Raw genomic sequence first — 24,904 nt, 5'->3', positions numbered from 1 at the left:
ACCTGGGACCTGCTCCTGGACATTCGGAACAAGGATCCCCAGGCTGCACCTGCCTGCACCCCCCGCACACAGCTGCAGAGGCCCCTCTGGAGGAGCCGGCCGGCAACCAGAAAGGCGCACCCCTGCTGCCCCGCCCAGCATCCTTCCCCAGGTCAGTGGGGGCAAAGGGCGATCCCAGCACCATGGGACCAACCCCGCCAGAGCCGGCCGAGACCCTGCGCGCTGGTGCCTCGGCCAGGAGGACCCGCTACCACATCACTGTCACCCTGCAGGGGCGTGGGCAGGCTCCTAGGGCGGAGGGCGAGGAACCGGCCAGACCAGCTCCCCGCCCAAGCGGCCCTGAGGAATCCAGGGGCTGGCAGGAGCCTCCCCAGGGGCCCCGCCCCATCACGGGGTGCCCGAGAGACCCGCCCTGGCAGCCGGGGCTGAGAGCCGGCCCGCATCAGGGGAACACGGCCCAGCGGCAGGAGCTCCAGGCCAGCCGAACACCTGGGTGCCCACGCGGACGGTAAGTAGAAGCTGGTGCCCGTGGGGGTGATGACGGGAGGGGAGACTGGCCTGGCTGTCCTCTCTTGGGTCTTGGGTCGCTCTGCTCTGTCCTTGGCCTTCTCTGACCTGAGACCCATTCACTGGGCACCCTGAGCAGGAGCTGACCCTGCCACCCCCTTCCTGCTCCAACTCTGCCTTCCTATCGGTCCTTTACCCCCACAGGCTAGCTCCTGGAACCCAAGGCTGCCCACCTGCCTGAGGACAGGCCTATCCTGCTGTGGCTAGGTTGGGCAGGAGGAGGGTCACCTTCTCCTTAGCCTCCCTCACCACTCCCTGGTTCTATTCAGGAGGCCACGGACCCAGCCTGGGAACAGGCACCCAGCCAAGGTGCTGGGTATCCTGAAGCAAGTTGCTTAACCTCTCTGGGCTTGGAGCTGTTGAATGGATTTGGGGACTGGAGATGAGGAAGGAGGAGGTGTTTACAGGCACACGCTTTGAACTCCAGAGAGCTGGCTGCCAACATAGCAGGGTGCCTATTAATTATGCCGTGGTGGCAGGGGTAATTACCCACCTGGCTCTGTGCTGGCAGCCCGGGAGCAGGCATCGGATTCCCAAGCTGTGGCTTTTCTTTGTGTTGGCACTGGCTCTGAATCTGCCTAGTGGCCCAGAGGTGGAGGGTGGGTTCCCTAAAACAGGAAGGGGCCTGGACCTCAGGCAAGGCTGTGAAGAACTGAGGGTGACAGGGGGTGGCTACCATCACAGCTTGTTTCCAAGCATGCTTTTTTAAAAACAATATTTATTTATTTATTTGAAAGACAGATTTACATAGGAGAAAGAAAGAGATCTTTATCCCACTGGTTCATTCCCCAAATGGCTGCAATGGCCAGGGTAAGGCTAGGCCAAAGCCAGGAGCCTGGAAGTCCCCGGGTCTCCCACATGGATGGCAGGAGCCCAAGCATTTGGGCCACCTTCAGCTGCCTTCCCAGGGGCATTAGTGGGGAATGGGATTGGAAGCCGAGCAGCTGGGACTCGGCTCGGTGCCCACATCGGATGGCTTCACCAGCTATGCCACAAGCACCATTGTATTTAATCCTCACCTCTCCTCGGAGTCAGGACTACTCCCACCCCCTCCCACCTAGTTACAGCAGGGAAGCTAAGACTCAGAAAGGCTTTGGGCTTTGCCCAAAGTCACCCAGAGAGGGAGGGGGTGGAATCTGAACCCAGGTTCTGTTAACTCCAGGGCCTGGGCTCTGATCCACTGACTGCTGCATCCTGCTTGCTCTGGGGACTTGGGGTTTTCTGTGACCCTGGGGAGGTGCGCTTGGCCTCAGAGGCAGAGCTAGGGCTGCCATGCTCAGGGCAGGAGCTTGTGCCTGGGGGGCCCCAGCCCTGGGAGGGGGGGGGAAGGAGGAAGGAGGAGGAGGAGGCAGGCCCCGAGGGGAGATGAAGGGCAGAGTGAGCTGGTGGGGGGGCCCTGGCCTGGCCTCCATCTGCCCCTCCTGGCTATTTTGGGCCCAGGTGGATAATGACAGCCTCAGGCTGAGGCTAGGGCTCACTTAGGGCGGGGAGGAAGGCGACCCAGGGGCATCATCCTGCCCCATGCCCTCTAGGGGAGGGTTCTCTAGGCCAGGATTGGCCAATGCGGGGAGGCGGCTGGCGCTGCCGGTGGAGATGTGTGCTACCTATGCGGCCAGCGTGGGTGCCCACATTCAAATGTGGATGAGTGCCAAGGGGAGGAGAGCCCATGGCTGTGAACGGACGGTGTATGTGTCGTGAGAACAGGTGTCTGTGTGTGCGTGTGGCTTGTCTGCCTGTGAGTCTCTGTGTCCGAGCGTGTGACCGTGGGTCGGTGTGGGTCCGTGCCTGTGTGACGCAGTGTGTGTTTGCTGCCTGTGGACTGGTTTGGCCTAGTTTGGGGGTGACTCACAGGTAAGCGGGGAGAATCCAGGACTTGTTGAGTTAGACAAGACTCTTTCCCACACTCCCCCACCCCCTCCTCAGCCTCTCCCTTCTCAGCCCCACACCTTGGTTGGAGGTCACAGGTCACGGTGCCAGCACACCTACTTCTGGTGGGAGGCGCTGGAGAAGAGAGGCTCTGAGAGTGGGTGCTTCCGCTGGCCCGGTGGCAGCTGGGCCCTGGGGGTCTGTCTCCAGAGCAAAGACAGAGGGTGCGGCTCAGTAGGCAGACTCCAGTGCTGTTCGAATATTCTAGCAGCTGGGACTGTCCAGGAGTGGGGCAGGTGAACCATCAGGTGGTGACTTCCCTGTCCCTAGAGGAATGCAAGCCAAAGCCGGTGACCACATGCTTGTGGAATGGGTGACCGTCAGGGGTGTTGTCCAGGGGTTGGGCTGGGTGGAGAAAGGCATTGATTTTTAAGATTGTTGGGCTGGCGTTCACAATATCTGCTCTGGTCACCAATGGCAGCTCCTGTTGCTTTGCCACAGCCTGGGGGCCGGATGTGATTTCTGGTTTTACCTCTGTGCCTTTGACCCCTGGACCCAAGGTCCCACCTTCACGGGAAAGTCGGCTCTGAATGAGCCTAGCGCCGGGCCCAGCATACCTGACACAGGCAGCACTGAACCAATGGATGAGTGAATGGATGAGCCGGAAGCAGGCAGGCTGCACACCCTCAGCACCACTGGGTGGTCCCAGTGAATGGCAGGGAGTGGTCATTGTTCAGAGCAAGGAGGTGCAGCTCAGGGGGGTCCCATGAGATGAAAGGGGCTCTGTATTGATGACAGGCAGACCCCTGGGGCATCAGGGGAGGGCTGTCTGCTCTCCAGAGGCTCTGGCCTGGGGAAAGGATTGGGGGGTCCCTGGAGGCCCCCACCTTCCCCAGAGGCGAGGCCTTTCCGGGGCTCCTCGGACGCTGTCCCCACGCTCTCACGGCCACCGTGGTTCTGGACTCGGGGCAGGCTTCCCTGGGCCTCAGCCGCTTTCATCTCTGCCCCTCATAAAACCTGAGTCATGGCTGGGGCCTCAGCGAGGGTCAAAGTTCTGGGTTCCTCCAGCTTCTCACAGGACAGAGAGGGAGCTGGGGGAGGGGAGCGGGGCAGTGGGTCCGTTTCTGGCCAGGTGGGGGTTCTGGGGCTCTTGATGGAAGAAGACGGGTCGGCCCTGGGTCTGGGAGAAACGGGCTGATGTCTCCGAAGTCCTCAGGCTCTAAGAGGCCAGGCGGTGGGGACGGGCAGCTCACAACAGCCCTGTCACCTTGGAGATGCTGACAGGGGGATGGACAGTCCCTCCGGCACTGGTGGGGCCCCTCAAAGCATAACCCCCAGCCAGAGTCTCCATTTAGCAGGCAAGCACATTTGGAGTTTGCCGTAGCGGGGAAACACTTCAAGTTCACATCTCGGTTCTGCCCCTGGGTGACTCTGGGCAAGTTGCTTAACCTCTCTGACTCTTAAAAAAATCTCGTTTGCAAAGTGGGAATGTTTGTTGGTAATTTCTTAATCATTTATTCTTCGTGCATTCTTCGTGGTCTGCAACTCGCCGGACTCTTCGGAGGAGTCCTCCCTAGTCACTCAGGACAAGGAATGCAAAGCATTTCACAAGGTCTGGGGCAGAGCGAGCCCCTCCGCAGACGCTGTTGGTGTCACGGTTACTATGGGAACGGGAACCAACTGAGGGCTAGGGCAGGTGCTATCATCCCTGATGGAGCAGAGGAGAGATGGAGGGAGGGTCAGAGAATTAAGAGGCAGGCCCCACCCCACAAGCCTCTGCGGCAGAGGGGCGGGGAGCAGCTGGATATGCCCCAGCCTCGGGCTGTGGGTGGGGGGGCCCCAAAGATGTGAACCCGGACCCCAGTGTGGCGGCCAAGTACCTGCCTCACACACTCGGTGAGCCTCACACATGTTACTGTGGCCGTGGAACTGAGCGACAGGGCATCGTGGACGCCCACCGTGCCGGGGCCCGAGGGGCGGGCTCACCGAGGAGCTCTCTGCCCTGAGCGCCGTGCTGGGCCGCGCGCGTGCGCCCGCTGGCCCGTGGTCGGCCTCTCGCAGGTCACAGGCAAGCTATGAGCCAGCATCTTAGCTCGGAAAGCGAGTTCCCACTCCTCTCTGACTGGAGACCCAGCAGCACGTGCTCCTAGTACTCCGGTTTTGTGGCTGGGGACCCTGCTGCTTGAAGGGGAGAAGTGGCCTCCCAAGGTCATCCAGCCAGTGAGCGACAGCCCCCGGGGAGCCCAGCTCTGCAGGAGGCCAAAGCCCCTCCTTTCTTAGCTCCCCTTTCAAGAGGCCTGTGGGCAACAGGGTCTGAACAACACGCGCCCCGTTGTCAGCTCCTGGAGCGACACAGGGCTCCTCGGGCAGAGGCGCAGACCTATCCCAGGCCAGCGGGCCTGCAGCACCTCCCACCCTGCCCTCTCCCTTCTCCCTCCTTCCAGCTGCAGGTCCGGCTTCACCCTTTGAAGGAGCCTGACACGGGATCACCTGGGGTGGGACGATACAGCTCTGATGAAGCCAATCAAAGCTGAAACACACCCAACTTTACAGATGAGGAAACAAAGGGTACCCAGCATCACAGTGGCGGGAGTAGTTATTCTTTTTTTTATTATTTTTCTTAATGTGGCTGGTGCTGTGGCATAGTAGACTAAGCCTCCACCTGCAATGCTGGCATCCCATATAGGCACCAGTTCGTGTCCCGGCTGCTCCTTTTCTGATCCAGCTCTCTGCCTATGGCCTGGGAAAGCAGCAGAAGATGGCCCAAGTGCTTGGGCCGCTGCACCCGCATGGGAGACCTGGAGGAAGTTCCTGGCTCCTCACTTCGGATTGGCCTAACCCTGACTGTTGAGGCTACTTGGGGAGTGAACCAGTGGATGGAAGACCTTTCTCTCTGTCTGTAACTCTACCTCCCTCTCTGTCTGTGACTCTGCCTCTCAAATAAATAAATACTGTATAAAACAGATTTATTTATTTGAAAGGCAGAGATACAGAGAGAGAGAGGGAAGGAGGGAGAGAGAGATAGATCTTCTATCCACTGGTTCACTCCCCAAATGGCCTCAACAGCTAGGGCTGGGCCCATCCAAAGCCAGAAGACAGGAACTTCCTCCAGGTCTCCCACACGAATGCAGGGGCCCAAGCACTTGGGCCATCTTCTGCTGCTTTCCCAGGAACATTAGCAGGGAGCTGGATCGGAATTGGAGCAGCTGAGACACAAACTGGTGCCCATATGAGATGCCGGCACTGCAGGCAGACACTTAACCTTCTAGGCCACAGCGCCCGGCCCCTGGAGTAGTTATTGTGCATTTCAGGGAACCCCCAAACCACCCCTGACCTCTCTCTTCTTGTTGGCACCATCTGCAGGGAGCTGGACGGCAGTGGGGCAAGGACACCTCAGGACAGGGGGCCGGGGCCCAACATGGAGGAGGCAGGGGGGTCCCCGGCCCGGGCCGAGACCCAAGTGGTCAATGCTACACTGTGGTGGCAGCGGCCCCCTGCCCCGGAAGAGGTCAGACACCGTTTCCACAAGGTGTCCCTGGTGTCAGGGGCCAGGAAGGAAGCCTCCCCGGAGGAGATGTTTGAGTGTAGCCTCCGCCGAGAGGAAGTGAATGGCTTTGCTACGCGGGAAGAAGAGAGCGTGACCGAGCAAGGCCCTCGGGAGGCAGCCGGCCCCAGGAACTTCCAGAGCCATGGGCCCATCTTTTCCAGGCAGTACGTACCACCCCCCAAGGAGAAAAGGCTGGTGGGGCGGCCCAAGGAGGCTGTGGACCAGAGCGATGGCCGCCTCCCAGCTCCCAGAACTGAGCCACCAGGCATGGGGGCCATAGCCAGGACTGAGTTCTTGGTGCCCCTGCCTGGGCCCCGGGAGCCGAGTCCCCACCCAGCTGTGGGGCTCCGGAACCTGCGGGTGACACGCACAGTACGGACCACCACCGTGGTGGGAGGGCATGTGGACCGCCGGGTGAGCAGCTCTGTGACTGTGGGGCCGGCGCTGTCCAGCGAGGCTCTGCCAAGAGGCCGCAACGTGGCCCGTGCGATTCGGGCGGTGGTGGTGAGCCCTGCGGCAGATGGCGGCCCCAGCCGCAGCCAGGCCCTAGAGCTGCTCAGTAGCCTGGTGCCTGCGGAGCGCAGCCCACCTGCCAGTCGCCTCCCCAGACCCACAGCCATCGTGCCAAGGAGTCCGGGCCTAGGTGGCGTAGGGAGGGCAGCCCTGGGACAGCTGCCTGAGACCGGGGTGGCCGAGCCACAGGACAACTCTGCCCTGGCCCCTGCAGGCAGCCCAGTGGCTACTCCTGCATCTCAGAGCCAGGACGTGCCTGTAGCCTGCCCACGGCAAGAGCAGGCCAGAGCCCACGGTTCCAAGGCCTGTGAGCTCCCCAGGGGGCAGGAAACCTCCAGCCCCACTCAGCTCCCTGTGCAGACTTCTCCTGGCCACGCCCCAGTCCCCTCCTCTTCCGGGCTCCAGACGCAAAGCCCCTCCTTGGGCCTGGTCCACCCTCCAGAGCAGCCTGTGGTGCCCACTCCCCCCGGGGCCCATCCCCCTCCCCATGCTCTGCCCCCAGTCAAAAAGGAAGGGTTCAGCGATGCCCCTGTGGCCACCGTCCTGCACACAGTGAAGAGCGAGGTTGTCATTGTTCCTGGACCACCTCTTGCCCCATCCTCGGCAGGAAGCAAGGCTGGGCCCGGCCCAGGACATCTTTCTCCTCCATCGTCCCCGCGGGATGAGTTTGGTCAGGACGCCACACAGGTCCCTATCTCCTCCCTCACTCGAAAGGAGCAGGCAGCTCAGGGCCCTGGGGCTCCCCTTGGCCCACCGCCCAGCCAGGAAGAGGTAGTGGAGGATGCTCCTGGCACCCCACCCTCCAAACCAAGCAAGGTTGTCGGGGACCCAGAAGGCAGCTCCAGCCCACGAACGGAGGGGGTGCAGGGTGTTGCAAACAGCCTCGCCCCCTCCCTCACCAAAGAAGGGACCACCATAGAGGGCTCAGCTGCCCTGGCCTCCCCTCCCCCGCAACAAGATAAGCCTTGCCTGGGCTCTGAAAGGAGCCCCCTTGTGTCTCCCACCCAGACAGAGGTTGCTCAGGACTCTGGTGCTTCTGCTGTCCCGTTTCCCACCCAGACAGAGGTTGTCCAGGACCCTGCTGGTCCCCTTGCCCCATCCTCCTCAGTGGACCAGGTAGCCCCCGGCCCAGGAAGTACCCCCAGTCCAGTGCCAGCGGTAGCAGAGGCTAGCGTGGAGTCCCAGTGTGTCCCTGACTCCACCGAGGGCAAGATGCTCCCAGAGCCATCAAGGGAGGAGGATGAGTTGGCCTTGGCCGCAGACCTGGAGATTTTCCTGGACACCCTGCGGAGCATGGAGCCCCCTGAGATCCTCCGCACTCACCGGCTGCCACGAGCCCCCCGCGCCTCCTACCTGGCCATGTATGCCACACTCCCCGCCATCGAGGAGGACCAGCCCGGGCCCTGGGTGCTGGGACCCAGCCCCCAGGAGGTGCCTGGCCTGGAGGAGAAGGAGCAGGAGAAGGACGCGGGAAAGGAGGAGGTAGAGGAGGAGGAGGAACCAGAGAACCCCTACCTGAGTGACGACGAGAAGCTCCAGCGCAGGCAGGAGAAAGCCAAGCCCGGCCCCTCCTGGGACCCGCGCCCTGCCAGGCCCAGCCAGGGCTCCTGCTCGCCTCTGGAGATGATGAAGAAGCACGTAGCAGGTGCCAAGGGCCCCCAGCCAGAGCTGGGGCCGGACGCTCAGGCTGGCAGCAGGCGCACTTCTCGGCTCGGAGGCAGCCTTATCTTTGGCAGTCTGGTGCCTGCCACCAAGGAGACCCCGAACCTGGAACCACTGGGCACAAAGCTATCCGCTCTGCCACCCCATGGGGCACCAGGCATCAGGAAGGTGCCAGGGCAGTTGCCTCTGCTGTGCTGTGAAAGTCCCTCGGCAGGGAAGACCACACGTGCCCGGCAGCCGGAGGGGTGGGTGAGTGAGGCCTCGTGTGGGCGAGGGAGGCGCTGTGGGCTCCAGGTCGGGAGGTGTGAGGGGGTCAGTCTCTGGAGGCCGGAGGCTTGGTCGGAGGTCTGGGTCAGTTGACCTCTGCAAGGCTGTGCGGGCCTCGGTCTCCCCATCCGTGTCACCAGAGGTGTGTAGTGTGGGTGCCAAGGGGCATGGGTGGTCCTGATGCCCGGAAGCTGGGGTGGGGGCTGGTAGGCACCCAGCTCCTTGTCGGAGGAGGCCAACAGGGAGGGGGTGGAATCCCTGGAATGGCAGGTTGTGGGGGGCAGTGAGAAGGTGACCCCGTAAAGCTTCTTATGATTCCCTCATTCCAGAGCCCAGCGCTGAAGACCCAGGGCAAGCTGAACACCCGGCCTGGGAAGGTAGAGGCAGGGGGCAAGCGGGCCGGGTGGCAGGGGGCGGGGCCTGGGGTGGGGTCTGAGGACCCCGGCTGTGCCTTCTCAGGTCACCCTCTTCTCTGAGCCCGGCTGCCAGGGCAGCCGCAGGGAAGTCTGGGAAGACGTCGCAGATGCTTCGGGCTGGGCCCCCGTGGCCTCCATCAGGGTAGTGCGAGGCTGGTGAGTGCGGCGTGCCTGGTTTGGGGGGGGAGGGGCTGGCTGTGCCAAGGGGAGTGAGGAACAGCCAGGCCAGCCTGGCAGAAACCCCGCCAGCTACCCAGAGACCCTGGCTACAACCTCCTTCCCACCTGTGACCCTGGGGTTTCTGTGCCCACAGCTGGGTGCTGTACGAAGAGCCAGAGTTCCGGGGCCGGAAGCTGGTCCTGCCTGAAGGTGATGTGGAACTCAGGGCCCCGGAGCCAGCCTGGAGCACCCATGGCATTGGCTCCCTTAGGAGGGTTGTCCAGGTGAGTGGGCTGGAGCAGGGCCCTGGGGTGCCCCAGCCGCCTTGGGTCCTGACCCCGAGCAGGAACATGCCCTCGAGCTGGCATTGCAGGGAGAGATTGTGAGGGGCAGGGCCGGGGTGTGGGGGGTGCTTTTTATGAACTTGACCTTGGAGCCTACTGGGGAAGGAAGGGACTCTGGGGAGTGTGCCTTATGTGGCAGGAGGCAGGGCCAGGCAGAGGTCACGCTCCCACTTAGAAAAGCAGCCTGGAGACAGGCGCTGCGGCTGGAGCAGGACCGGGCGTGGGAGTGGGTGTGGGCGTGGGGGTCGCCCAGCCCACAGGCAGGCCCCAGGTGTCACGGGTGGCTGTTCGCTCAGTTGTTCCCAGATGCTTGGGAATGCCTAGCGCATGCCAGGCACCGAGCCAGGTGCTGGGTGGGCGGGGCCCTGCCCTCTGCCCTGCAGGGTGTACAGTCAGCTCAGGTAGGGGCTGGTTCGAAGCAGAAAGCCATATAACCAGATCGGGGGTTTACAAGCATCCGCTGGCTGCCAGGAGGACACAGCACTGGGAGGCGAGGGAGGTCGGTGACGGCCAGCCCAGGGGCACCTCTGAGGGAGGGGCATCTGGTGTGCAAAGTCAACATTGCCATTTCCTATTTGTCAAGCAGAAAACCAGCGATAAATTCACAAGCTACTGAAATCCAGGGCGACAAACCATCTCGGTCTCTAGGGGGATCCAGAAGAAGGGGCCTAGGAGACATTTAAGGGGTTTTTGCTTATTTTGGAGTTTTTTCCTTTGGTTTATTTATTTATTTGAGAAGCAAAGAGAGAAAGATGGACTGTCCAAGCTCCCATCTGCTGGTTCGCGCCCCAGATGCCTACAACAGCCAGGGCTGGTTGAAGCCAGGAGCCAGAACTCGATCCAGGTCTCCCACGTGGGTGGCAGGAGCCATCACCGCTGCCTCCCAGGGTCTGAGTGGCAGGAAGCTGGGGTCAGGAGCCAGAGCCGGGAGTTGAGCCGGGATGTGGGTGTTCACCGCTAGGTCAAATGCCTGCTCTCGTGTTTTCAGTTTTTAATGAAAGAGTGGAAAACTGAGCCCAGAACTGCTCTGCGCAGTCTTCCTGGTGAGAGCTGAGCCTTAGCCAGGGCAGTGGCCCAGGAGGAGGGGGCAGACATTTTCAGATACTCAGAAATGCTCGCGGACAGTTTATTGTGAACTTCTCACCGTAAATTTATCTTTGTGTGGGAGGTAATGACAGATGAGAGAAAAACAAAGGCTTTGAAGCCTGATGGTCCTGGATTCATTGACTCAGCGCTGATTGGGCACCTACTGTGTGACAGGCACGTGGGCGAAGCTGGATTACAACAGGGGACAAAGCTCCCCGCTCTGCTCTGGGCTCTGCCACTCACCAGCATGTGACCTTGGGCATGTCGTCACCGAGCCTCATTTTCCTCGTCTGTGAGTGGAGCAGTAACACCCGTCTGGAGGCCAACATGAGAGGCGCAGGACCCAACCTGGGCAGGGTGCCTTGCACTCAGTAGAGCTTCCTAAACACCAGATGAATGAGTGCAGGTGGCCCCAGTGAGGCCCCAGAACCCCTAGAGTGCAGAGAAGACCTGCTGATTGGTCAGAGGCAGGAACTGCGCCTCAAGGAAGGGTCAAAAGTGCATCTCAGGAAGTAGCTATTGCCTTGCCCAAACCTCCACCAGACTGCCAAGAGGCAAGGGACCAGCGTGGCGCTTTGCAGGTTCTCTTGGGAACTAGGGTCTCAGGTCTGCATGGTCCAGCAAGGGACCAGCAAGGACTGTGGTCTCAGGCTCGTCGGGCTGAGCGTGCAGCGTACACTCAGTCCGCCTCCTGGTTTCTGGGGAGACAGCCACAGAGGTTTTCCCAGAAGCCTCCTGGCGCCCTGGCTGGACAGACGTGGGGAGCAGGGGTGGGGCTGGTTTAGACTTCATTTCTGCCATCTTCTTCCCCAGGATTACCGCACCCCAGAGATCAGCCTCTTCCCCGAGGAGGGCTTCAAGGGGGAAAGCGTGAAGCTGGTGGAGGCCTTGAAGGATCCCCAGGACCTGGAGAAGCCCCTGCAGGTGGCATCTGCCATCGTGTCCGCCGGACTGTGAGTCTGGACCACCCCGGGACCCCTTCATTTAACATTCGCTGTGCTGGGCGCTGGGGACACAGAGGTGCTGGGACGCACTCCCCACCTTCAAGCGTGCTCAGTGTACCTGTGGGGTCAGGCAGGTAAACAGACAACAGCAAGCCAGGGTTCCAGGAAGGGGGAACAGGCAGAGGAGCCAAAGCCGACTTCCTGGAGATGGAGGCCTCTCCGCTGGGAGGAGTGGGCCAGGAATCTAAGCTCCAGGGTGGCAGGCGAGTCTCTACCTGCGATCGCATCCCTGAAGCTCAAGGCAGGGCCTGACGCATGCTGGATGCTCCTTAATACCTGTTTATGTAAGGACGGGGAGAAGGGGAGGGGACAGCATGTGACGGGAGGGAGCTCAACTTTAAAAGGTTAGTTGAGCCAGTGTATGCAGGAAATGGAAAGGTGGGAGACCCAGATGGAAGGGGCCGGACCACAGGTCTCCTTGTGCCTTAACTGGGTTTTATGTATGCATGTGACTAAGTTAAGGCAGAACAACAGAGACAGAGATCTTCCACCCACTGGCTTACTCCCCAAATGACTGATATAGCCAGAGCTAGGCCAGGCTGAAACCAGGAGCCAGAACCTCCATCCAGGTCTCCCACGTGGGTGGCAGGGACCCCAGTACTTGAGCCATCACCTGCTGCCTCCCAGGGTGTGCATTAACATGAAGTTGCAACAGAAGTAGAGGTGGGACTCGAACTTAAGCACTCTCATAGGGAATACAAGTGTCCCAAGTGGCAGTGTGACCTGCTGCACCACAGTGCCTGTCCCCTGGGATTTTTTTTTTAAGCAGATATGTGTTAGAAAGATCCTCCAGCTGTTGTGTGAAATCAGAAAGGGCAGACAAGAGGAAGGAGATGGATGGGATGGCTACTGTAAGAGATATTTACTGTAAGAAACTCCTCCAGGGTCCTCCCCACCCACGATGGGGACCTCCCCCCAAAACCTCCTCCTCCCCTATCAACCTAACTTCTCACCCTCTACGCAATGTTTGTTGGGATCCGGGATGCAGTGGCCTCTCTGCCTCCCTCCAGGTGGCTGCTGTACCCCAAACCATTCTTTGAAGATACCCCGTACATCCTGGAGCCTGGCGAGTACCCCACCATGGAGGCCTGGGGTGCATCGGACCCCAGTGTGGGCTCCCTGAAGCCCGTGAGATTGGTAAAGAGCCGGGCACACAGGCCCTACCTCTGGTCCCAAGCAGCAGGCGTGTTCCTGTAGTCTGCGGGAAGGAGAGGAGGGGAATGACTGGGAGTGGGGATTGGAGGAGAGGGAGGGGTGGGAGGTGAGAGAGGACACGGGTTTAGCCATTTTTAGGAGTCTCAGGATCAAGAAGATCCCAGGTCCCCAGCCCCATCTGTCTTCCCCCACTCTGGGCTGGTGTCTCACTTCTGTCTCCCCCACAGGGCTGCCCAAGCGTGGAGAAGCCAGGAGAACCAAGGGTAAGAATCTGGGCTTCAGGGTCAATGAGCGCGAGGTTGGGGGTGGGGTGGGGGGTGGGGCTATCCTGGCCTGGACTGCAAGACCAGAGGAGGGGGAGTTCAGAAACTGGGTCTGGGAATTGGCACTTGCTGTGCAGGGAGCAGGTCACAGGCCAGGGACCGGAGCTGGATAAGGGGATGGGGCTCCTTGTGGTTCCTTGCGCTCTGGGCCGATACCGAGCAGACCCGTCCCTGGGCTGGCTGTGCGTGCCCTCCAACACGATGCCCACTTCCCACAGGCTGTGGTGTACGAGGCTCCGGGTTTTCAGGGCCGGAGCTGGGAAGTGAGCAGAGACATCTACGACCTCCAGCAGCCAGAGGACAGCCAGAGCCCCCAGCTGGCCTCTGTGGGGTCCCTGCGCATTCTTGGAGGCTGGTGAGGACTCAGGACACCTCCTGCTACCTTGTCACCCCCACTGGCCTTTACCCGGAGGGGTGGGAAGCCCCCTGGGCTGCTCGGAGTGGGGGCAGCTGTCTGACCCTTCTGTGGGCTTCCTGCCCCTGAGTCTTGTCCATCCACCTCCTTCTTCCTCCAGCTGGGTGGGCTATGAGAAAGAGGGCTTCCGGGGACACCAGTACCTGCTGGAGGAGGGGGAATACGCAGACTGGTCACACTGGGGAGGCTATGACGAGCTGCTGACCTCGCTGCGGGTGATCCGAACGGTAAACAAGGGCAACCGGGCCATCCCTCTGCCTCTGGCCACCGCCACACCTCCCTTAGTATAATTCCTGGAGGGGATATTTGTAGCCCTTCCCAGAGGGTACAGTTTGTTCTCCCACGAAGTGTTCCCTGAGGTCTGGCCTGCCCCCCCAACCCCCGCTACCCTCCCCCAGGCTACACCAGCCCCCTCACTCCCAGTTCCCCCGGGGGGGGGGGGGTTGCATCCCCGTGGTGCGGGTGCTCCGGGAGACACCTGACTTTTCCTGGGGCCCAGGACTTCGGGGACCCGGCCGTGGTGCTGTTTGAGGCCATGGACTTCGAGGGGCACGGCGTGGAGGTGAGCACGGCGTGGCCGGACGTGGAGCTAGTGCAACACGGCCCCCGCACTCAGGCCATCCACGTGCTCAGCGGCGTGTGAGTGACCCGGGCTCCCGGAGCAGGGAGGGTCTGGCCGGGCCGGGGGCGGCTCCAGGAGCGCCGCCCCCGCCCCCGCTGACCCGCTCCCCTCTGTGCAGGTGGGTGGCCTATGAGGCGGTGGGCTTCTCTGGCGAGCAGTACGTGCTGGAGAAGGGCGTGTACCGCAACTGCGACGACTGGGGCGCGGGCAACAGCGCCCTCGCCTCGCTGCAGCCGGTGCTGCAGGTGTGTGCCGACCGCTGGGGCGGGGCTTGAGGTCCGGGGGTCCCCAGCGGGGGCGGGGCTTGGAGTCCGGGGGCGGGGCCTCCCGGGAGGGCGGCGGGAGTAGCGCCGCGGCTGGACAGCAGCTGGCCCAGCCCTGACGTCTCTAAACTTTGGTCCCGCCCTCCAGGTCGGGGAGCACGACTTGCACTTTGTCTCCAAGGTAAGGAGGCAGCGCGCCCGCGCGGGCCCTCGGTTCCGAGCCTCTCATCTCTCCCACCTGGTCCCCAGCTTCACTCGTCTCTCTCCCGCCCTGTGCCTCCAGATCCAGCTCTTCTCCGGCCCCGGCTTCCTGGGCGACCACATCTCTTTCGAGGAGGACCAGGCCCGTCTGCCTGCCTCCTTCCAGCCACAGTCCTGCCGTGTCCTCGGCGGCAGGTGAGGACATGGCCGGGGGTAGAGGGCGCGGCGTGCGCACAGGTGCGAGGCCAGGTGCGCGCCTGCCCTGGACTTGACAGCCTGGGGCCCGGGACTGCAGGAGGAGGTCTTTATTTGAGATCATTTCCTTCCTTCAGCTTCCTTGAAATGAGCTGTTCTTAAAAAAAAAAAAAAAAAGATTTATTTATTTATTTGAAACAGAGAGGAGAGGCAGAGAGAAAGAGAGATCTTCCATCCGCTGGTTCACTCGCCAATTGGCTGCAACAGCCAGAGCTGAGCCGATCCGAAGCCAGGAGCCAGGAGCTTCCTCCTGGTCTCCCACGCAGGTGCAGGGGCCCAAGGACTTGGACCATCGTCCACTGCTTTCCCAGGCCACAGCAGAAAGCTGGATGGGAAGTGGAGCAGCCGGGTCTCAGACTGGCGCCCATATGGGATGTTGGCATTGCAGACGGTGGCTTTAACCACTATGCCACAGCACTGGGCCCCTAGCTGATCTGTCTTGAGTCACTCAATTTTAAAACAAACAAAATAAAATCCATTCTAATGGGGGAATCTAAACTGTAGGTGGTATAAGATTAAGGTATTTCAAAAAGTTTGTGGAAAAATATAGCTAAAAATTAAGTTTATTTTGGTGGAAAAACTTTTAAAACCATGAGCAGTTTTTTTTTTTTTAAGATTTGTTTATTTGAAAGTCAGAGTTACACACAGAGAGATGGAGAGGCAGAGAGAGAGAGAGAGAGAGAGAGAGAGAGAGAGAGGTCTTGGATGTGCTGGTTCACTCCCCAACTGGCTGCAATGGCCGGAGCTGCGCTGATCCAAAGCCAGGAGCCAGGAGCATCTTCTGGGTCTCCCATATGGGTGCAGGAGTCCAAGGATTTTGGGGCATCTTCTACTGCTATTCCAGGCCATAGCAGAGAGCTGGATTGGAAGTAGAGCAGCTGGGTCTCGAACTGGTGCCCATATGGGATGCCAACACTGCAGGCAGCAGCTTTACCTGCTATGCCACAGCACTGCCCCTACCCACCCTAATTTTGTTTGATCTATCCCTCTGCTTTTTTTTTTTTTTAGGGAAATCATTTAAATCTCTAATCTAACAACCTTTCATGGGGGCACACTTCAATATTGTAAAGCAGCACTTTCCCCCACATAACCACAAATCATTCTCATAGCTAATAAAAATAGTGAGAGTTTGCTAATACCACCCATACCAAGTCCATGTTCGCGTTTCTTCCATTGTCTCAAACATGCCGCTGTTTAATTAGTTTTTCTTGGGACTTAACTAAGATCCACACATTCTGTGTGGTAGATCCGGCTCTGCCCTGTAAAAGTCCTTCCTCCTTTTAGTTTCATGCCCTTTGCTTGTTTGAAGAACTGGAATAATTTTCCCTGTGAGTTTCCCACCTGTTATATTTAGCTCATTACTTTCCAGTGGCATCTTTGAATTTATTTCACTGTCCCCTGTATTTTTTTTTTTAATTTTTGACAGGCAGAGTGGACAGTGAGAGAGAGACAGAGAGAAAGGTCTTCCTTTTGCCGTTGGTTCACCCTCCAATGGCCGCCGCGGTAGGCGCGCTGCGGCCGGCGCACCGCGCTGATCCGATGGCAGGAGCCAGGTGCTTCTCCTGGTCTCCCATGGGGTGCAGGGCCCAAGCACTTGGGCCATCCTCCACTGCACTCCCGGGCCACAGCAGAGAGCTGGCCTGGAAGAGGGGCAACCGGGACAGGATCGGTGCCCCGACCGGGACTAGAACCCGGTGTGCCGGTGCCGCAAGGCGGAGGATTAGCCTAGTGAGCCGCGGCGCCGGCCCCCTGTATTTCTTATAAACCGTAGTGATGGATAGAGGCTTGAACAGGTCCAGAGTGTTCCGCTAAAGTTTTCTGGCAAGAAGACCTTGTGGGTGGTGCTGGTTACTTCCCTTAGCATCACGTGAGCAAGCACAGGTCCGCTTGACCTCCTTTTCACTCCCTTCAGATCCCTACCTTGCAAGGTTCCCATTTCTCCTTCACTTAATGGTCTTTGCATCCATTGACGATAACTGCCTAGGCCCATGATATTTCTTTAGAGGTTATGGAGTGATTTTCCAATTTTTTAAAAAAATTTATTTTGTTGATTTGAAAGACAGAGTTACAGAGAGAAGTAGAGACAGAGAGAGAGAGGTCTTCCATCCGCTGGTTCACTCCCCAGATGGCCGCAACAGCTGGAGCTGCGCCGATCTGAAGCCAGGAGCCAGGAGCTTCTTCCAGGTCTCCCACGCGGGTGCAGCAGCCCAAGGACTTGGGCCATCTTCTACTGCTTTCCCAGGCCATAGCAGAGAGCTGGGTTGGAAGAGGAGGAGCTGGAATTAGAACCAGTGCCAATATGGGATACCGGCACTTCAGGCCAGGGCGTTAACCCACCATGCCACAGTGCCGGCCCCTGATTTTTTAAAATAAGTTTTACGTTTTTATTTAGTTTATTATTTGAGAGGCAGAGAGGCATACAGAAAGTTGCCATCCGTTGGTTCACTCCCCAGCTGCCCACAACTGGGGCTGACGCAGGCTGAAGCTGAGAGTGGGGAGCAGGGAGCTGGGAGCCCGAGTGGGAGGAGCTCACCTACCTGAGCCCTCGCCTGCTGCCTCCCAGGGTCTGCATCAGCAAGAAGCCGGCATTAGGAGTGGAGCTGGGACTTGAGCCCAGGCACTCCCATAAGAGATGGCAGCGTCCCAGCTGGCATCCTAACTGCTGGACCCAGTGCCCAGCCCTGGTTTTCTAATGCTTTTGATTCCTTCTCCATGTAGTAGCCAGACTACAAGGGGAAACTTTACCTTTGAACTCTTTGTCTGCTTGAAGGTACTCACATAGAAACGGCAGTCCACTCCTTTCCCCAAGATGAGTGGTCAACCCGTTCTCTTTACCAAATTCTGGAATGCTTTCTGAATTGATGCCCCTAGCAGTCTCCAAGGCTGCCCCGTGAAGGTTGCTTTACCTGGCACTGTGGACCCAGCTTTCTCCTGGACTGGATGTGCTCGGGTGCATTGCCTGCCTGTTCTCTTGCTGTTTGACTTGTGCCATCTCTGGCCGACGGGAACTCCTCAGATGTGTCTGAGCCCTTCTGAAATGAACACCATAGTTGTGATAACCTCCTTGTTTCCCTAGTACAACCCAGGATCATTTTGTACATTTCTTGCCCTAAATCTGAAACCAGCCATTTCCCAAGGAACCCTGGTTTCTTTTTGTGGGAAGCAGTATTCAGAGACCAAAACCTACATGTTATTAAAATTAAAATATCAGTACTGTTGCTAACAGTAGAAACCACTGGCCGGCGCCGCGGCTCAGTAGGCTAATCCTCCGCCTTGCGGCGCCGGCACACCAGGTTCTAGTCCCGGTCAGGGCACCGATCCTGTCCCGGTTGCCCCTCTTCCAGGCCAGCTCTCTGCTGTGGCCAGGGAGTGCAGTGGAGGATGGCCCAAGTGCTTGGGCCCTGTACCCCATGGGAGACCAGGAGAAGCACCTGGCTCCTGGCTTCGGATCAGCACAATGCGCTGGCCACAGTGGCCATTGGAGGGTGAACCAATGGCAAAAAGGAAGACCTTTCTCTCTGTCTCCCTCTACTGTCCACTCTGCCTGTCAAAAAAAAAAAAAAAAAAAAAAGAAAGAAAAAAGAAAAGAAACCACTGACAGCTGTTTGAGGGTTCTTTGTGGTTCATTTTGCCCTCAGAACATTCATTCTCATTATACGGGAATGCATAGTTCCAAATATTATGGCTTAAAGACATTTGAGTAATCCTTATTGGGATGATTATGTCACCAATCAGAAATACAGTTAAGTTCATTTGTTTAATTTGTTTTCAAATCTTAGTAATATGCTTCATTTTTATTTAATTCTTTTTTTTTAAAGATTTTATTTATTTATTTGAGAGAGAGTTATAGACAATGAGAGGGAGAGACAGAGAGAAAGGTCTTTCATCCACTGTTCACTCCCCAAATGACCACAAGATCCGGAGCTGGGCCGATCCAAAGCCAGGAGCTTCTTCTGGGTCTCCCACGTGGGTGCAGGGACCCAAGCATCTGGGCCATCTTCCACTGCTTTCCCAGGCCATAGCAGAGAGCTGGAACGGAAGAGAAGCAGCCGGGACTAGAATCGGCGCCAGGGGGCGCTGCTGGGTAGTGCTGACTGCTGGCAGTGATCCCTGTTCGCCCTTGACCTCCCCTGGTGTGGTCCACTCCTCTGGATCTGAGGGGCGCCTGGGCACACCAACCACAGAGGAGGCTCAGGAAACTGCCCCGCTCTTTCTTCCCCAGCTGGATCCTGTTTGGTGAGGAGGACTTCCAGGGGGAGCAGCACGTGCTCTCCGAGGGTGAGTTCCCCACTCTCACGGCCATGGGCTGCCTGACATCCACGGTGCTGGGCTCCCTCCGGAAGGTGCCCCTGGTGAGTAGTTCCGCCCACTTCCAGGTGGCCCTGGGGGTCCCGGCGGCGCCCCTGCCCCGACACCTACTGGGTTGGTGGGTTGGATCCGGTCTTTTTCAGAATCGGCCCAGACCCTGTAGCTCAGGGCCTTCAAAGCCAGTAGCATTTCCCAGATATTTGTGAGGCAGCTACAGATAGGCCCTGACCCAGGCTGCCTCCCAAGAGCCCGTGGTCATGCGAACGTAGAGCACAAGGCAGAAGTGGTGCCTGGCCAGGAGGCATTGACCCTCGGGGGTAGGCGTGGGGAGACGCCAGCCCTGCCAAATGACAGCAGGTGGGAACAACCCAGAACCCACTCTGAAGCAGCACAGGTGGGCAGGGCCCGGCAGGGACCCAGAGCGAATAGTGAGTGACATCCTGGGCCAGGGAAGACATGGACAGAGGTGACGCAGGCCTGTTCAGGGCCAGCGTCTGTAGGACTGGGTGGCTGCCAGGCTGGGTGCCTGATCAGAGCGGCCCGCAGGTGCCGAGCGTGGGGCACACGGCAGGCAGCGGTCAGGGGCTCCACCACGGCCCTGCCAGGTGTCGCCCTTATGAGCTCCCTTTTCCAGATGTGGACACTAGGAGTCCACACCTGGGAAGAGGCCGCGCCAGGCTCTCCATGCAGCCAGCTCAGGAGTCCACCCGGCGTGGCCGCACGCTGGCTCTGCAGACAGGCCTGGGTCGGGAGCCCAGCAAATGCTTCTGTCTCTGTCCCTCTGTTACGTGGGGCTGACAACAGCACCAGCTGTCTAGGGTCCTTGAGTGGTACTGGGATCAGGGCGGCGCTGGCGCACAGTCTGGTGTGGTAAGGACCGCTCTGGTGGCCGCCGCTGGGGTTCCCAGGCTGCTGTTAGCATGAGGATGGACAGGGGGCGAACGGCGTGGCCCCCGTTTAGCAGACAGGAGGTTTGAGGGGAAACGGTGGGGAGGGGTCTGGCTCACAGGAAGTCCCCGAATCCGGGCTCAGGAGGGAGCAGGGCCTGAAGTTTAGACCCAGGAGTCCGGGTGGGCGTCTGCGGCTGGGGCTGCCTGGGCCTCACCCGTTCTCCACGCCCGGCCCCCAGCACTTTTCAGAGCCCTCCGTGTTCCTGTACGGGCTGGAGTGCTTCGAGGGCAAAGAGATGGAGCTCACCCGGGAGGTGCGGAGCCTGCAAGCCGAGGGCTTCAACAACCACGTGCTGTCCGTGCGCGTCCAGGGGGGCGTGTGAGTGCGTCGTGGGGCGGCCCGGGGTGGAGCGAGTGGGTGGGTGCGGAGATCCAGAACCTCTGGCCCCTCCCTTCTCCCCCAGGAGGGGGCCTCCCCTCCAAGCCTGAAAAGAGGGAGGGGCTCACTGCCGGGTGGACCTCTCAGGACCCCACTTTGCCCTGCAAGCCCCAAACCTACTTCCCAGGCTCCCTCTCCCCAGTGGGGCACTGACCCCCGGGACGGGAGAAGAGGAGGTGGATGGTTCTGACTTGGTGTCTGTCATCTCTCTCTGTCTCTGGCACCTGCCGGGCCCAGCTGGGTACTATGTGAGCACAGCGACTTCCGGGGCCGCCAGTGGCTGGTGGGCAGCTGCGAGATCACCAACTGGCTGACCTACAGCGGCACCCAGAGGGTGGGATCACTCTACCCCATCAAGCAGGTGGGTAGCACACCAAGGTGGGTGTGTCCAGGTGCAGCTGTGTGTTCCCCACACTCAGCAGTCTGTGCTTTTGTCACGATCTTTGCCACATAGTTGGTCCTTTTTAAAAACAAAAAAGGAGTTATTTATTTATTTGAAAGGCAGAGTGCTAGAGGGGGGGTGGGGAGAAAGAGAGAGAGATCATCCATCTGCTGGTTCATTCCTCAATGGTCCCAACAGCCAGGGCTGGGCCGGGCAGAATCAGGAGCACGGAGCTCCTTCTGGGTCTCCCCCATGCGGGCTTTCCCAGGCACATTAGCAGGGAGCTGGAGCAGAAGCAGAGCAGCTGGGGCTCGAACCGGCACTCGTATGGGATGCTGGCGTCACAGCATGTGGCTTAGCTCACTGGACCACAGTGCCGGCCCCTAGGCGTTCCTCTTGAATCATTGTCTATTTTATATTTTTCTGTAAACCAACTCACTTTTGTTTACTTGATTCTTGTCCTGGGAGTCCTGGGCACAGCTCGCTGTGGGAAGCACCATGTTCGTACATGCAGCCCGTGTGTCTGAACACGGCTGATCTTCCTGCCCCCGTGCCTGGTGTAGCAGCATGGTGTGGGCTCTGTGTGCGTGTGCGTGTGTGTGCACAGGCATGCCTGTCTGAGGGCTTTCTGTCCCTGTGGCGTCCTATGTGCTCCGGAGGTGACCTCACACGTGTGTGTGCATGTGCGTGTTCGGTGTTCAGGGCTGCTCGCGCCTGTGTCTGTTGAGATTGTGTGTGTCTCTGTACGAGGGACCTGTTCAGCCCTTTATTCTAGACTCTTACATGAAGAGTTGTGGAGATTATCTCCCACTCTCAGATGGAGAAACAAAGGCCCAAAGAAGTGGACGAGGATTTGCTCTGCAACTTTGGGCGAGTCCTGTTCCTCCATGGACCTGCATTTCCTCACCTTTAAAACGAGGATTCTGTGGGCCCCGGGTCTGTCGGAGGCTTGGGGATGTATCTTGTGTGCGGAACCCTAGCAACGGGGCTCGAGTGGCAGGCGCTCTGCAAACCTCAGCTGCGACTGTCACTATTGCTACTGGCCCCTCCATCCGAGACTCCCAACTGAGCCAGGTCCAGTGTCTGCAGCCCTGGGGCCTGGCTGGGGCTGTGTGCACACGTTCCGCCTGGTGACCGTGTGCATAGCTGTGTCCGGCCTGTGGCCAATTGTGTGGATCTGTGTGTTGGTGAGGACGTATGAGTTTGGATGGCCACGCATGTGTGTATGTTGGTGTCTTGCGTGCTGTGCCCGCTGTGTGCCGTGGCTGCCTCTCTGGATACAGAACCGTGTATGTGTGTGTGTGTGTGTGCGTGTGGCTTCGGGATGTGTGTTCAAAAAGGGCTGACTGAGGAGCAGGCAAGGGAAGTTTGGGGGCAGGAAGGAGGGTGGGGGGCTTGGTCCTGGAGAATCCGCAGGTGAGGGTGGAGGGGGCGTCCGTGCTGGAGACCCCTGACTCTCAGCCTCTCCCCGCTGCCAGCGCCGGGTCTACTTCCGCCTCTGGAACGCGGCACTGGAGGGGGTCCTGGCAGTGCCAGACCACGTGGAGGACATGAAGGCGGGCCGCGTGGTGGTCTCCGATCCCCGAGCTGGAGGCAGCTGCGTCTGGTACTACGAGGATGGGCTGCTGAAGAACCAGGTACTGATGGAGGGGGGTGGGACCGGAACCCCCGCCCCCTAGGTGCTCGCCAGCCCACCTTGGCAAGCCCCACTCAGTAAAGAGCAGAGCTGAGTGCCGACACCAGGGCCCTGGGCAGGGGAGCCTGCAGGCTGTACCCCTGGGCAAACCCACCCCAGCTTCAGTCTACACAGCAAGTGTCCAACGAGGTGCCTCTGAGGGACCTTCCAGCTTGGGTGTCTGATGACAGAACTGGTCAGATAATGATGGATTCACTCCGTAGACATTTCCCGAGACCCACTACGTGCCAGGCCTTCTTCCAGGTGCCGGGACTACAGCAGTGAGAAGCCAGCATGGACTTCTGCCCTGCTGAAGCTTAGTGGCAGAGACAGAGAGAGGCAGAAACAAATAAGTAAAATATCTTAGCGTGTTAGGGGATGAGAAGTGCCATAGAGGAGAGAGAAGAGAAAAGGAGAAGCGAGAGGGATCAGGTAACTCTGCAAGGGGGGCCCTCCCTGAGATGTGATGTCTGAGGGCCGAGGGAAGAGCCTGCCAGGCAGGGGAAGGCACGTGCAAAGGCCCCGAGGTGGGAACACGCCTCCCGTAATCCTCAGACAGCGCCATGGGGCGGGTCCCGTCAGCCTCCCCGCTTTGCAGGCGAGGAACCCAGAGCACAGGAGGTCAAGTTTGCTGAAGGCCAAACAGCCTATAGACACATGGACGTTTGATGCTGAAGCTCATGCTTCCGGGGTTAATAATGAAAGACTTCCTAGAGGAGCTAATATTTACCTCTCCCTTTTAGGTTTTCTCACTTTCCTTGTTTTAAAGATTTATTTATTTATTTGAGAGGCAGAGAGAGAGAGAGAGAGAGAGAGGTCCTCCATCCACCAGTTCACTCCCCAAATGGCCACAATGGCTGGAGCAGGGCAGATCCAAAGCCAGGAGCCAGGAGCTTCTTCCAGGTCTCCCACGCGGGTGCAGGGGCCCAAGCATTTGGGCCATCTTCTACTGCTTTCCCAGGCCATAGCAGAGAGCTGGACTGGAAGTGGAGCAGCCAGGACCTGAACAAGTGCCCATGTGGGATGCCGGCGCCGCAGGCAGATGCTTAACCTACTGTCCCACCTCTCCGGCCCCTGTTTTCTCATTTTGAGCCCTCACAAAATCCATCACTGGGGAATCCCCATTCCCAGGGAAACTGCAGCTCAGTTCCTGGGTGTCTTGGGCGTGGCAGAGCCCCATGGGGGAACAGTGCCTAATGACCTCCTGGGCCACAGGTGGCCCCCACCATGAGCCTGCAGGTGATCGGGCCTCCCAGCCCCGGCTCCAAGGTGGTGCTCTGGGCTGAGAGCCGCCTACCACGCCAGACGTGGAGCATCAATGACTTGGGCCACATCTGCAGCCAGATGTTTGAGGGCCGGATCCTGGATGTGAAAGGTAACCTGGGATGTGCATGGGGAGGGGGAGCTGAGGCCCTTTGTGTGCCCCAGCTCTCTCTAAGCATCTCTTTATCCCCATGCAGGTGGCCGGGGTTACGACCGGGACCACGTGGTGCTGTGGGAGCCAGCCAAGGACAGGGCCTCCCAGATCTGGACGGTGCATGTGCTTTGAAGCTCCCTCCGCCCCTAGCCCGGGGGTTTCTGCTGGGATGAAATGTTTTTATAGAACTTTTGTTGGAACATAAGCTATTTTTTAATATGCTGCCAGGTATCCTTGTCACCATGCACCTTGATATTTGGGGGCCAGGGCAGCCATGTGTTCACGTGGTCCCCCGCCCCAGCCCTGCAGCTTCCTTTTCTGCTGGGTTGAGGCTCAGGTGTAAGACTCCTCTCTGCCACCAGAGGGAGCGCTGGGACCAGCCCGGTGGCGAGTGTGGTGCCTGATGTGGTTCCGGGACGGCTAAGTGCCGAGCCCCTGCTGAGTCAGGTCTGTGCTGAGGTGTGGAGACACAATTAGGAACCAGGCGTGCTGGGCCCCGCCCTTGGGAACTCGCAGTCCAGTGGAGGGTTCCCACGGCCAGGGTGATAGAATCAATGACAGGGCAGCTGCGATGTTCCCCGTCAGGCTGGGGGTGACCTGGGAAGAGACAAGTCCAGGGGTGCAGGCTTAGAAGCTCAGTGGGGGCACAGCAGGTGGACAAGAGGGAGCTGCACCCCTCACCCTGCAAGGCGTGGCCCCAGGGCTCCTCCCTACTTCCCCCCACCCTGGTCTCCAAGCCTGAAGGTCTGTCCTCAGTTATTCAGGGAAGCCTCGTCAGGGGGTCTGGGCCCTGACCCGGCTGAGAGGGGGCAGGACTAGGGGAGGAGGAGCTCCCGCGGTGCCCGGACCCTCACCAAGCAGCTCCTTCAGGGGTGGGAAGGGTCCGTGGGGGCTGCCTTGGGGTTCGCTTCCGGCTCCCACGCTGACCCCTCAAAGCCTGGAGGGCAGCTCCTTGTGCTTCCTGCCTTCCTGTCGTGAGAATGGGGTTGGATCCCTCTCCACCCCGCAGTGGGCAGAGAGCTGGTTTCCGGGGACCCCCAGAGGCTGGGGTGTGGGCAGGTTTGGTACTGGGGACTTCCCCGAATCTGTCATTCTGAGGACACCCGGATACCAGGGTATGGGGCTCTC

At 59.4% G+C, this 24,904-nt stretch overlaps 1 protein-coding gene across 1 annotated transcript; it reads left to right on the top strand.

Annotated features, from left to right (window-relative positions):
- Window positions 1-5,851: 5,851 nt before the first annotated feature.
- CRYBG2 (crystallin beta-gamma domain containing 2) lies at window positions 5,852-23,971 on the top strand. The gene is made up of 19 exons (XM_062193186.1): window positions 5,852-8,404; window positions 8,752-8,799; window positions 8,882-8,994; window positions 9,152-9,281; window positions 11,241-11,380; window positions 12,442-12,568; window positions 12,814-12,849; window positions 13,128-13,264; window positions 13,425-13,551; window positions 13,824-13,963; window positions 14,065-14,191; window positions 14,358-14,390; window positions 14,493-14,605; window positions 18,888-19,017; window positions 20,103-20,242; window positions 20,540-20,663; window positions 22,163-22,321; window positions 23,575-23,734; window positions 23,820-23,971. The coding sequence occupies exons 1-19, from the start codon at window positions 5,852-5,854 to the stop codon at window positions 23,906-23,908; spliced, it is 4,626 nt and encodes a 1,541-aa protein (XP_062049170.1). The 3' UTR covers window positions 23,909-23,971.
- Window positions 23,972-24,904: the final 933 nt, after the last annotated feature.

This window comes from Lepus europaeus, chromosome 5, assembly GCF_033115175.1.
Source record: "Lepus europaeus isolate LE1 chromosome 5, mLepTim1.pri, whole genome shotgun sequence".
Classification (NCBI taxonomy): Eukaryota; Metazoa; Chordata; class Mammalia; order Lagomorpha; family Leporidae; genus Lepus; species Lepus europaeus.
The sequence above is the reverse complement of the archived record's forward strand: the minus strand, read 5'-3'. Positions and strand labels throughout refer to the sequence as shown.